Genomic DNA, 13,303 nt, shown 5'->3' with positions numbered 1-13,303 from the left:
CAATTCATTTGATTTCTTAGTTTCAGGTAAATCCTCTCACAAAATATATATTAGCAAGCTTAGAAAATCTAACAGCCAGGTTCTTCTGCCCTGTTCCTGTATAACACTTGTGCACTTACTCTGTAAGTGATTAACTTTGATGTGATATTTTGTATCAGAAGCATTTTGTTCCTTCGAAAATGGCATAATGCTTAAATGCCTAAGGTAAAAAAAATTAGTAAATATTTCTGACCAAGTACTACAGCAGAATTATGAGTGACCACTATATTATTTTAAGAAATGGTATCTTGTATAGCATTTTAGACATTGCTGCTGCTTGTTTCCAAGTGGCTACTCCATTATTTTGAGTGTAAAATGTATTTCATTTTGAAAATTTCAATAGTACTTTGTTCAAGTCTGTTCTGGAAAAAAAGCATATACTGTCAACATGAATACATGATTTGTTTCCTAGTCCTGTAAACCAAGCAGACTTATTCACTGGTAAATTTGTTGGTAGTTTTAGTTTGCATTACATCCCCCTCCCTTCCCCAAAACCCCTCTCCTTGCCAATGATACACTCCCCTTCTCCAGTGTTTCTGCATCATTTACTTTTACAGCCAGCGTACTCCCACTTGTGCTATATATTTGGTACAAGTGCACATATCTACTATAATCGTAGGTGCTAGTGAATTACTTGTTTATCTCTCATTTACTATGAATATTTTTTCACAAGCAGTACCTGAATTTTCATTCTTATATCAATGGGAACCATTTCTTTAATCGTTAGCCCCTATGCCAGGAAAGAGTTTGTGCTACTCGTTTCTCAGTGTGCAAATACAATCTAATTTAATTGCGTTATTTGTCCTTTCCAGCACAAGGCATGCATCAGCTGCTCCAGTTCGGCGTCTTTGGTGCTATTTGGTACGGCAAGAACCAGTTCAAGATATATTCATACGTTCTGTATTTGGTAAGCGTCGATCTGTAGCTTCAATTATGGAGCCAAGTGTGACAGTTACAGACAGCGTACGCACTTCAGATGAGAGAGCTTCCGATTCATCATCATCATTTGCAGAATTGGTGAAGATTATTCACAAGGATCAGGATTCTATATCTGCGTTTTGTCTCAATCAGGTTGGCACTATGTAGTGTAATATTTGTGAAGTAGTTGAATAATCCTAAAGATGATAAACCTTACAATTTGGATACCTTTTTTTGTAGCGAATATGATAACTTTTACATTAAAATTACATGGCTAAACATGGCGTTGAAATAATGTAGTCCGTAAGCATCTCTTGTTTTGTTTGTGTACATACTTTCCTCAAGTGTTATGCCTACTATAAATTCATATCTGAATAAAGACAGTTTGTAATAATGAAGTGCTAAAGAAAGTTGACTTGCTACTGGCTGAAACTTGGAAGCAGTTCACTGTTTCAGCAGTGGCTGGTTCGACTGGAACATGCTGGCAGATTCTGCTGAAATTTTTTTATTGCCAGCTTTTCTAATTGTCATAACTAATATTTCTCACTGTCTCATTAGCTTTCTAATGTCGTAGCTTTAAAAAAATGTTTGGAATGTTATATAAGAAAAAAAGTGTGCACCATTTGCATTTCTTTGGATGTGTGAGCTTAGATTCAAGGGGAGCAGGGAGTGAAAGAATAAGCCTTATGAAACTAAAAATAAATACTTTACTACAAAATAAACCTAAGACAATAACCAAAATAAAGGCTGTCTGTTTGAAAGTGCCAAACTTTGCATACATGTGGAATCAAAATCTGTTGCTCCATCTGCATGGCATGATGTCTACAAGGTGGTGCAACCTTCGTTGCCTAGGTGTGTCCTACCATTTGATGACAGCCCTCCTGAGGTCATCCAGTGTGTGAGGAAGGTTCTTGCGATGATGCACTGAAAGTTTCATTTGGCCACAAGCATTCTTAGTTGGGTTCATGTCAGCATATACTACAGACATTTTCATTCAGTTGATTCCTGTCTCCTGGAGGAAGACTTGCATGATGTGAGCATGGTATTGACCAAAATGTTGACTGTAGGGCTGGACAATATTTTATATGATTATATCCCATTCCTACAAAGCTCTCAAATTACACTCACTAACATTGTCAATGGACTTTCGTGCACGATGCCAGTCCAAAATTTGATACACACACTGCCCTGCAGAACCCATTTGGCTGTGTTCATAAGGTATGCATTGGCAGCTTCCCCCTCCACACTTCTTTGATGATCATGAGGCTTCAGACAAATCCATTAGGTATAAGACAAATCCTGTAGTAACTGGTGAAAGAGAACTTGATGCCATTGATCCAGGTTCAGTTACAGATTGAACAATTGTATCGGATTCACAGAATACTTTCACTTCCCTCCAAAAACAGAAGGTGCCGATCTGTTGCATTCGCCTGGGTTACTCCTCCTCCCCCTGCTCCATCTTCTTCCACATGTTCCATATTAGGCCAATTCGGGCATATTACAGTTCCCATGTTTTTCTCGATCTGCCAGGTTTCTTCTTCCCTTTTGGTTTAAAGTCCTTTACCTGACATGATAGTCTCTCTGGATCAATTTTTGGCGGGTATTCACTCCATTTACTTTTGTTTCCATACAATTTTTCTTTCACACTCCAAATTTTCCACTCCTTTTGAATATCATAATTTTGTATTTTACCTATTCTTTTATATCCCTTCTGGACACTAAGAAATCTCAATTTTACTCCTTGTATGAGCGCAAATCATAAAGAAAGTTATACTTCCAAGTTACGCCCATTTATTAAACCAGATACACATAGGCAACATGGCTGTGACAACATACAGTGTAAGTTCACTTTTCTACATAATCCCCAAGAGGCTGTAAACATTTCTCAGAATGAGTAACCAATTTTTTGATTCTGGATGTGTAGAAATTACTTCCAGCACTAGGTATCCACCTGCATACAGCTGTTTTCATCCCCTCATTGTTTCAGAATCATAATCCACTGAGATCCTCTTTCATCTTACCGAACACAAGATAATCGCATGGTGCTAGGTATGAACTGTATGGAGAATGTTGCCATACCTCCCAGTTGAATTGCTGCATCGATTCTGTTGTTTGTTGGGCAGAGTGTGGTGATGCATTATGGTGCAGTAAAATCATACTGGTGCTCAATTTTCCCCATCGCTTTTCTGTGATTTCCTTACACAGCTGGAGAAAAGTTTGACAATACAGAGCAGAGTTGATTTTCGTGCCTTTAGGTGTAAATTCCACATGCAACACACTCTCCATGTGAAAGAACACTGTCACCATCACCTTTCCTACTGAAGGTTGGACATTGGCCTTCTTTTGTTGCGGTTATGTGGTGTGCAGCCAGTCCATCAATGTTCTCTTTGTTTTGGGGGTGTAGTGGTAGACCCACATTTCATCCCCAGTAATGATTCACTGCAGAAACTCATTGTACTCCACAGAATACCTTTCCAAATGTGCCAATGATGATTTGAAACATAGTTTCTTGTGAACATTGGTGAGGAGCTGTGGGACGCATTTGGCACACTGTTTATGATACCCAAAGCGCTGGTGAACAATGGAGAACACATTGCCATATGAAATGTTCTGAATGCTGACAATTTTCTGCAGTTTTGTGGACCAATCCCCTCTAATGATCACATCCACATGGTCAACATTTGCAACAGTACTGGACATTGTGGGCCTTCCTTTGTGATATTCATCAGTGAGATCCATGCATCAAGCATCGGATTGCTTACACCACTTTACAATACCTGGGCAAGAGATTACATGCTCACCATATCCAGCATTGAATGTCTGTGCAATTCAGTCATTTAGCCCATAGAAATTTGATCATTGCATGCACATCCGGATTTGCAGTGAACATCCATTTAATACGCCATTGGGTCTAGCCCTCTCTGCACAAACAACACGATGCGATACCACACCACCCATCCTATAAGATGTGTCGCAGTTATTGTCATGTGAAACACATTTATCATAGTTATGACACACAGTGTGCTCTCATGGTGAGCTACCGTAACTTACTTTTTGATTTACTTTCATATTCGTTTCTCTTGTCTCTTATTCAGTATCCCAGGGGGACTTCCTGCCCATAATTTGTCAGTAGGGATCATCAGCAAGTGTTATTGACCGTATATGCAGCCAGTGAAAGGCAGATCTTTGATGAGTTGCATTTTATAAAGAGCAAGTATTTGATGTTGCAGTGCTGTATGCCAATTTTGTCAAACATAAAGTGATGGCTCCTGTTTAATCTATGACTTTTTGAAGCATGATGATGGACTGAACAGTGTATACGAGCTGCAGTATCCTTTTCACGATTAGAGACACAGTGTTCCTTAGTGTATGTACTGCAGTGAGAATGCAAGTTTACTTTTACTCACACTTGGCTGTATTAATTGCACACTTTTACTTATCCTCTGTACAGAGGCATGCTGGGAGCAGATGCTTACAATTGGCTTGTAGTGAATTGCATGCTCTGACAAGCCCCACCTCCTTCTCTCAGGGCAGGCAGCTTATGGCTTATAATAGAAATAAATGTGTAATAGGTTAATGCATTGCAGAAGTGACACGAAAGTTGATGGTGAGTCGCTAAAAGTACAGGGTACTGGTAAAACCTCTTCCTTCATTTTTGTAAATAGTGTTGACAATCACTGGGCACAACACCGCACAGGAATCAACACTATTCACACTATGGCTATTTATTGCTGTGACACATAATAGTATTAAGTAGCTAATGTCGGCAGCAATCATAAAGATTCCGGAGTGGCCCGAAGTCCGCCGACTTTCACGGATCAGACAGGGTCCAAGTAAAAGTGTGCAGTTAGTACCATAGTTATTTCCTGTAGCCAAATGACTATAGAGGAAGAGATTTCAGACTTTCAGAAAACACACACACCAAATGAAAACAAAAGCTGACATTTTCCTGTCCCAAAGAGATGGAAAAAATTGTAGGGAACCACACTATTCAGAAACTTGGGAGTAATGCCACTTCTTGTGAAAAATAATGTTAATGTCACCTTATTTTGTTTCTGCCTGCATCTATTGCCATTCAGTAAGTAGAAATCTTTTCTGCTTTATTGGCTGAAAATTCATTTTTATTGTTGATATAATTCATTGTGTGATATATATGTATGTCTGTCAACATGATATTTCATATTACTGTTAATTTTGTTTTTTAGGCCAACCCAGGATTTCTTGCTCTTGCAACACCAAAGGAAATACAAGAGATGGATATATCTTTGCTGTTAGAATCACCACTGTGGTTGGAGGATGAGTGTGAATTTGATGTCATTAATTTAACAAGGTATGGAAAATGCACTACGTATTAAAGCATTATTAGTTTCTTCCTTGTATTAACACTTCATGCTAATATTTATTGTGCCTATGCTCTTAAACTTCAGGCTGAAATTTAAATGAAATACTGATATAATAATTTAGAGGTTTATCCATGTTGCTCTTGTACTAAAACCATTGGCAAAAAGTTGCTAAAACAGGTTTGAACAATGGTAAGAACAAACATTTATCCCCCTAGGAAACTAAATATGCTAAGTCCCACTTCCAGTTTGTTTTAATTTGGAAACACACCTCCACTGAATCCAGTTAATTTTTTCTTAACAGGATTTTCTTTCTTCCAAGCCGTCAGTTGAAAGAATTTCCATATTAAGAAATATTATTAAAAGTTTAGTATATTTCTTAAAGTTAATTATTGCATTGCAGGGACCCAGAGACACTCCCAGCTTCAAGTTTTTTGGTTATCCAGACAGCTGCTGACAGGCCAGTATTGGCTCAGTCAGCATCAACACAGAATCATAGTAATCCCTCTACACCACAACCTACACTTAGCAGCCAGACAGGACGAGGAGCCTCAGTGGTTAGTTTTAAACCAGCAACTGTTTATGTAATATTTACTTTTTTCTGTAACTAAAATCATATAAAGAAGAAATAGCCATGTATCATGCAGTGAAAAGCAGGAAGTAAGTTTTCCTTTTTTTTCTGTCTGTGCCTCAGTGTACGACCTGAGAACGTGATGCATAGTTATCTCTGGAGTTTTCACACCAAAACAGTGGGGAGTATAGTGCAAGGTCTGAGTTGTCAAGCTTTCTGTAACAAATCTGTAAGCTAGGAACATTTTACTAATTTTAAATTTTTCCATCGGACAAACTGTTGATGTCAGTAATTAATTACAAACTCTTGATGCCAATAATCAGTTTGTGCAAACCAAATAGTGATGTGTGTCTGACCTCTTTTTACTTAAGTACTTGATCTCAGAAAACAATGGATCACATAATCAGGACATACAATCGAGTTAAGTAAATGTGCCTTTATAGCTCTTGCTGTATATGTTTCAACTCAATGTATGCATTACTGTTTCTAATCTTTGATTAACAATGATGTTAAGTATTAGACATTCAAAGTCCTTAAAAAAGAAATTCACGAAAAATAGGAATTCCTTTTTCACTAATAAATAGTTTTGAAGAAAGAGTAAATGAAACAATAACAGAAAATTGCTGCCACTTGTCACACAATTCATTCTTTAGAGATCTGTAGAAGTGCACAGAGATTTCCTTGCCTGCACCTACTCAGTAAAATTAATGCATTTGACAGTGAAAGTATATAGCAGCAACCTAAATTTCTTTTTTGCATAAGAAAAATGGTTTATTTTTATACAAGGTGTCTCTCCCAAGACTCATCATGCAAAATTTCTCTGATGTTTTGGCAGATATTATCAATTTGGTTTCTGAAATGTGTAGCTGGAGTCACCCCAGACAGATATTTTTCATTGTGTTTGTCACCGATGACCAGTGTCAATGGAAAGAGCCCGTTTACGGTTACAAACAAAACGACTTTTAAAGCAGACCATTACATGCCTGTTTGATAGACCCAGATCGATCTTATGCCAAATTAGGGATAGATATCTACTAACAGGAGCAGCTCAAGTAGTGGCTATTCTTCCTGTTAATACACATTGATAAAATTAGTGTCTTGCTGTATTAATTTGAGGCTGCTGTATCCAATGGAAATGTACATTTCTGCTTTAAAAATAGTTATGTTCATAATGGGAAACAAACAGATACTTTTTATTGGCACTGGGAATCACATGAAAAATATTAAGAGCATTATCTGTTTGGGATAACTCCAGCTACACATGGCAAAAACAAAATCGTTAATATCTGTCAAAACACAAGTTAAAATACGCCTGATGACTCCTCGTAGATACACCTGATACATACTAGCTGAGAAATCCAGTGTTACCTTGGTATTTATGTATTCCAATCACTCTGTCTATTTCCTTCTCCTCTCTCTCTCTCTCCCCCCCCTCCCCCTCCCTCTCTCTCTCTCTCTCTCTCTCTCTCTCCCTCCCTCCCTCCCTCCCTCCCTCCCCTCACTCTCCCCCGCCCTCACTCTCCCCCGCCCTCACTCTCCCCCGCCCTCACTCTCCCCCGCCCCCACTCTCCCCCGCCCCCACTCTCCCCCGCCCCCACTCTCCCCCGCCCCCACTCTCCCCCGCCCCCACTCTCCCCCGCCCCCACTCTCCCCCGCCCCCACTCTCCCCCGCCCCCACTCTCCCCCGCCCCCACTCTCCCCCGCCCCCACTCTCCCCCGCCCCCACTCTCCCCCGCCCCCACTCTCCCCCGCCCCCACTCTCCCCCGCCCCCACTCTCCCCCGCCCCCACTCCTCCCTTCCACTCTCCCTCTCCATCCATTGTCGCTCCCCACCCTTACCTCTCACTCCCCCAACTCTCCCCCCTCTCCGTCCACCCACCTGTAACCCCCTCTCCCCTCTCTGTCTGTCCCACCTCTCGCCCCTCCCCTCTCTGTCTGTCCCACCTCTCGCCCTTCCCCTCTCTGTCTGTCCCACCTCTCGCCCCTCCCCTCTCTGTCTGTCCCACCTCTCACCCCTCCCCCCACCTCTCGCCCCTCCCCTCTCTGTCCGTCCCACCTCTCGCCCCTCACCTCTCTGTCCGTCCCACCTCTCGCCCCTCCCCTCTCTGTCCGTCCCACCTCTCGCCCCTCCCCTCTCTGTCCATCTCCTGTGCTCAGCCCTCTCTGTCCATCTCCTACTCTCACCCCTCTCTGTCCATTTTTTCCTCCAGGGAGAAGCCACATATGGCAAATGTGATAACTCTGCCCAAGGAGGTGTCAGAAGCTTATGTCCACCAAAATGTGGAGCGGTGACTACAGTTTCTTCCTTGCAGATAGAAAGATACATGAGGACAAAATGCATCTTATATGGTGAGGCCACAAAGATCTATAAGGCTATGTAGCCCCCATGTTTGCTACCACCTTTGTTGCAGTTGTTAAACAACTAGTTCAGAACACTAATGTTACTACACAAACAGAGATTGCTAGTATCAGCACTACTGCTAGTGCTGCTTCATTTATTTCGAAGCCTATACATCCTCCCATGACATCAGACAAGACAGTGGTAGCTGATGCTGCGGAGCTACCTCCTCCTCCAGAGGTTCAGTCTGCTCCACAGTCCAGTGCTGCCACTACCATCTCCACAAATAGAACTCTGAAGGCTCCCCAGGCCAAAAAATCAAAATCAAATGCAAAGACTCAGCCACAGATTGAGACAGGAAGTGAACAGTCCGATGATGTTGATGTCACTCTCTCTGACATTTCTAGTGATTCATCTTTGAAGCCATTGGATCTTGATTTCGGCCTTATGGCACTCATCTTACCTCAAGACGGAGCCTCCATCCACTGTGGGCTCCCCTCCCCGTCAGAAAGAAAGAGTGAAAATGTAAGCCCCTTGATAAATGGCTCCCACAGTACAATGGAACATGAATGGGTTCAGGACACATGGAGGAACTGAGACTCATAGCACAGAAGTGCCTCCTGTGCTTGTGTTTACAGGAAACACATTTTAAAGCATCTGATGCCCTATAGGGCTATACCACTCATCGAGATGACCTGAGCAGGGAAAGGACCAAGGGAAGGATTCCTGTATTTGTCAATAACACACACCACTCATCTGCACTCTCCTTGGTTATTGACCTACAAGCATTAGTCATTGCAGTTCATGTGGATCAGATCATCACTCTCTGCTCACTGTACTTACCTCTGCAGGATGCGATAGACTGCAAGGCTGTTACAGGCCTTTTAATGGGTGATTTCAAATCCCATAATGTATTGTGGGGTTAAAATTATACTTGACCTGGGGGTTGAGTCTTTGAAAACTTCATGATGTCGCAGGAGGTGTGCATCCTCAATACAGGCAGACCCAGTCGTTCCTGGGCCGTCGTCAGCCATCGACCTCTTTTTCTGCTTTCAGCCCTTGCAGACTTGGCTCATGGGAAGCAACTTATGACCTTTATTCTGGCAAGCACTTCCCACTGTGGATCTACCTACTGGATGGAACCTTACCTCAACAGAAGCCACTAAAATGGTTGTTCAGTGTGGCTGACTGTGCTTGATCACAACGAGAGTGTCCAGGAATGGTTGGACCACATCTCACGAGTGATCCATCATGGCAAAGTCATCACAGGAGGCAACCTGGACCTTGGTGGAGCAATTAGTGCCACTCAGCAATCCAGCGCAGGCCTGTGGCTCTTTGATCATTTAAATACCGCCTTTCAGGTCGCTAGAGCCAAGGCTCGATGCGTAATTAAGGAGAGCAAGAAAAGGTCATGGCAGGCCTTCTACAAGAATATGGGATGCCATTAGAAGGGTTTCCCGTGAACACAGTTTTTTACCAATAGCAGAAGTGTTGAAACAGAGATGGCACCAAACATTGCCCAGAGAGATCACTCGGAGAATGTTAGAGCATTTTGCAATGACTGCAACCAATGCGAGCCAGAATCCGGCATTTCTTGCCTACCACGCGACTTCAGACAGGGTCAAGTTGGGCTTCAGATCAAACAATGGTGAGTCTTACAATTGTTCTATCTCCATGTTGGAGCTGGAATCAGCTCTGTCTGAGACTCATGACACTGAATGCTTCAACATTTGCCAACAGTGTCAAAGGGAATCCTCTTCAAACATTTTAATTTGATATGGCAGATAGGTCACTTTCCCAAATCGCGGAGAGAGGCAATTTTGGTACCTGTTCTCAAACCAGGAAAGGACCACACGTCTCGTGTGTACCTGAGTATCTCCTTAATGAGCTGTGTTGGAAAGACCCTGGAGTGAATGGTAGACCATTGTCTAATCTGGTTGTTAGAGACCATGCAACTCCTTACCCAATGTCAGTGTGAATTCTGAAGATTTTCATCTACTGTTGGTAACATGACCCTCCTAGAGGCAGCTATTCAACGGGCCTTCCAACATACACATCACTGTCTCAGTATATTCTTTGAGATCAGAAACACGAATGACACTACTTGGAGACACAGCATTTACGTACACATCCATCAGTGGGTTTTCATTGCCATCTCCCCATCTTCATTTGGTCTTTCCCGTCGAAGCAATTTTTTAGGACTCTTGTTGGTGATACACTGTCGGCTAGTTTTGAACAGGAGGAAGGTGTCCCTAATGACAGCATTTTAAGTGGTAGCCTCTTTGCCATAGCCATACAGTATCACGTCTACGGTAAGGAGTCCCATGCAATGCTCCTCGTTTGTGAACGATTTTACTGTCTTCTGTTCCTCCCCCAGTGTTGCAACAGCAACTCGTCAGTTGCAACTTACAGTTCAGAGGTTAGAGGTGTATGCTGCGAAGATAGGTTTTCAGTTATCTGCAGATAAGTGTGTGTGTGTGTGTGTGTTAATTTTAATCATTCTTGCTGTATTTTTAATTCACTTGACTTGCACGTGAGGGATACCATTCTGCATTTTAAAGCCTCAGTGAGGTATCTAGGCCTCATTTTTTACTCCAAATTGTCATGGTTGCCACACCTCAGAGAATTGAAAGCCAGAACCCAGAAGTCTCTGAATATTATAAAGTGTCTTAGCCACAGGTCTTGCAGAGCAGACAGAACGCATCTGTTCCAGTTTTATAGGGCTTTTGTGCAGTCTTGGCGTGACTAAAGGTGCACAGTATATACATCAGCGAGACACTCTTACACGAAGACCACTAGGATTAGGCTGGCCATGGCTGCTTACAGGACCAGCTCTCTGTGCTAAGGCTGAGGAGCTGCCACTCGACATCCGGCGGCAGCTCCTTGTGGTGTGTCAGGCATAAGTTCCTCACTGCTCTGACTTCACCTGCGTACCATACAGTTGCTTGCTTGCTCCAATTTTCTATGAACAACAATGCTGTTTGCGAGCTGCGTGCAGTGTCTGCTAGAGCGCTTGGTGTGGAGCAACTCCCAATCCAGGGTTTTAACCATGCAGAGGCCCAGAGTAATTTCCTCCCCCTCTCTGTCCAATTCTTCCTCCCCCTCTCCCTTTGTCCAATTCTTCCTCCCTCTCTCCCTTTGTCCAATTCTTCCTCCCCCTCTCCCTTTTTCAGATTTAGTGCAGTTCAGAAGAGATAGCACTTCTGCATATATTATTAATACATCATTTTATGACTCTTTAACTGAGGACAACTACTCTAAGACTGGATGAGTCTAAACAAGGGGGCTCCATGAGTTGCTCTGTTGTTTTCCCTTAAAGTCCAGTTAGCTCATAACTATACTGACTTTGAAACATAATGAAACGTGATCTTGTGGGCACTGGAACAAATGAGGCTTTCTTAGAGTGCTAAATTCCTTGTCTGTTCCAATTCTCTGACTGCCCTGCGTTTTTGTCCAACACTTGTAGCCAGCGGATAGTCATCCAGGATGTCATCCTCCAGCTACAATGAATGAGGTGGAGTTGGGGGTTGGGGGGGTGGATACCAGGGCACAAGGTTATTGCAGGAAGTGAAAAAGCATATGCAACAGCCGAGTAGCTATGTCAACAGTCCTGAGTTATTTCAGTGTCATAGTGAGGGTTAATGCGTGTGGGCTGGGAGTGCACGAGTGTCATTTTTTAGGTTTCATCTACAGTATATGCAACATTTTTAGTGATTTTATTCATATTCATGTCCTTTAATATGCATCAGACACTGATAACGTAACTGTTGAGCACCCATAAATCATTCACCCCATCTCTCTCTCTCTCTCTCTCTCTCTCTCTCTCTCTGTGTGTGTGTGTGTGTGTGTGTGTGTGTGTGTGTGTCCACATCCTCTCTCTCTCTCTCTCTCTCTCTTTGAGTGTGTCCGTCTCTTCTTCCTCCTCTCATCCCTTTCTGTGTACACCTGCTTCTTCTCCCCCCCCCCCCTCTCTGGGAACCCACCTGCTGCTTCTCTTTCTCCCCCCTCTCTGTGAACCCACCTGCTGCTTCTCTTTCTCCCCCCTCTCTGTGAACCCACCTGCTGCTTCTCTTTCTCCCCCCTCTCTGTGAACCCACCTGCTGCTTCTCTTCGTCCCCCCTCTCTGTGAACCCACCTGATGCTTCTCTTCCTCCCCCCTCTCTGTGAACCCACCTGCTGCTTCTCTTCCTCCCCCCTCTCTGTAAATCCACCTGCTGCTTCTTTTCCTACCCCTCTCTGCCCACTTCTTCCTCCCCTCTCTGTCCACTTCTTCCTCCCCCTCTCTGTCCACTTCTTCCTCCCCCTCTCTGTCCACTTCTTCCTCCCCCTCTCTGTCCACTTCTTCCTCCCCCTCTCTGTCCACTTCTTCCTCCCCCTCTCTGTCCACTTCTTCCTCCCCCTCTCTGTCCACTTCTTCCTCCCCCTCTCTGTCCACTTCTTCCTCCCCCTCTCTGTCCACTTCTTCCTCCCCCTCTCTGTCCACTTCTTCCTCCCCCTCTCTGTCCACTTCTTCCTCCCCCTCTCTGTCCACTTCTTCCTCCCCCTCTCTGTCCACTTCTTCCTCCCCCTTTCTGCCACTTCTTCCTCCCCCTCTCTGTCCACTTCTTCCTCCCCCTCTCTGTCCACTTCTTCCTCCCCCTCTCTGTCCACTTCTCCCTCCCCCTCTCTGACCACTTCTTCCTCCCCCTCTCTGACCACTTCTTCCTCCCCCTCTCTGACCACTTCTTCCTCCCCCTCTCTGACCACTTCTACCTCCCCCTCTCTGACCACTTCTACCTCCCCCTCTCTGACCACTTCTACCTCCCCCTCTCTGTCCACTTTTTCCTCCCCCTCTCTGCCCACTTTTTCCTCCCCCTCTCTGTCCACTTTTTCCTCCCCCTCTCTGTCCACTTCTTCCTCCCCCTCTCTGTCCACTTCTTCCTCCCCCTCTCTGTCCACTTCTTCCTCCCCCTCTCTGTCCACTTCTTCCTCCCCCTCTCTGTCCACTTCTTCCTCCCCCTCTCTGTCCACTTCTTCCTCCCCCTCTCTGTCCACTTCTTCCCCTGCCCTCTCTCTCTGTCCACTTCTTCCTCTCTCTCTCTCTCTCTCTCTCTCTCT

General features: G+C 43.8%; 1 protein-coding gene across 1 annotated transcript in view; it reads left to right on the top strand.

Annotated features, from left to right (window-relative positions):
- Positions 1-13,303, top strand: part of LOC126412095 (dmX-like protein 2) — a 370,418-nt gene that overhangs the window by 284,168 nt on the left and 72,947 nt on the right. The window contains exons 50-52 of the mRNA XM_050081514.1: positions 852-1,110; positions 5,163-5,287; positions 5,701-5,854. Coding sequence (XP_049937471.1) covers positions 852-1,110; positions 5,163-5,287; positions 5,701-5,854 — 538 coding nt within the window. The remainder of the gene's footprint in view (positions 1-851; positions 1,111-5,162; positions 5,288-5,700; positions 5,855-13,303) is intronic.

Source organism: Schistocerca serialis, chromosome 7 (assembly GCF_023864345.2).
Source record: "Schistocerca serialis cubense isolate TAMUIC-IGC-003099 chromosome 7, iqSchSeri2.2, whole genome shotgun sequence".
Taxonomy (NCBI): domain Eukaryota; kingdom Metazoa; phylum Arthropoda; class Insecta; order Orthoptera; family Acrididae; genus Schistocerca; species Schistocerca serialis.
Note: the sequence above shows the minus strand (reverse complement) of the source record. Positions and strands in the feature narration are given on the sequence as shown.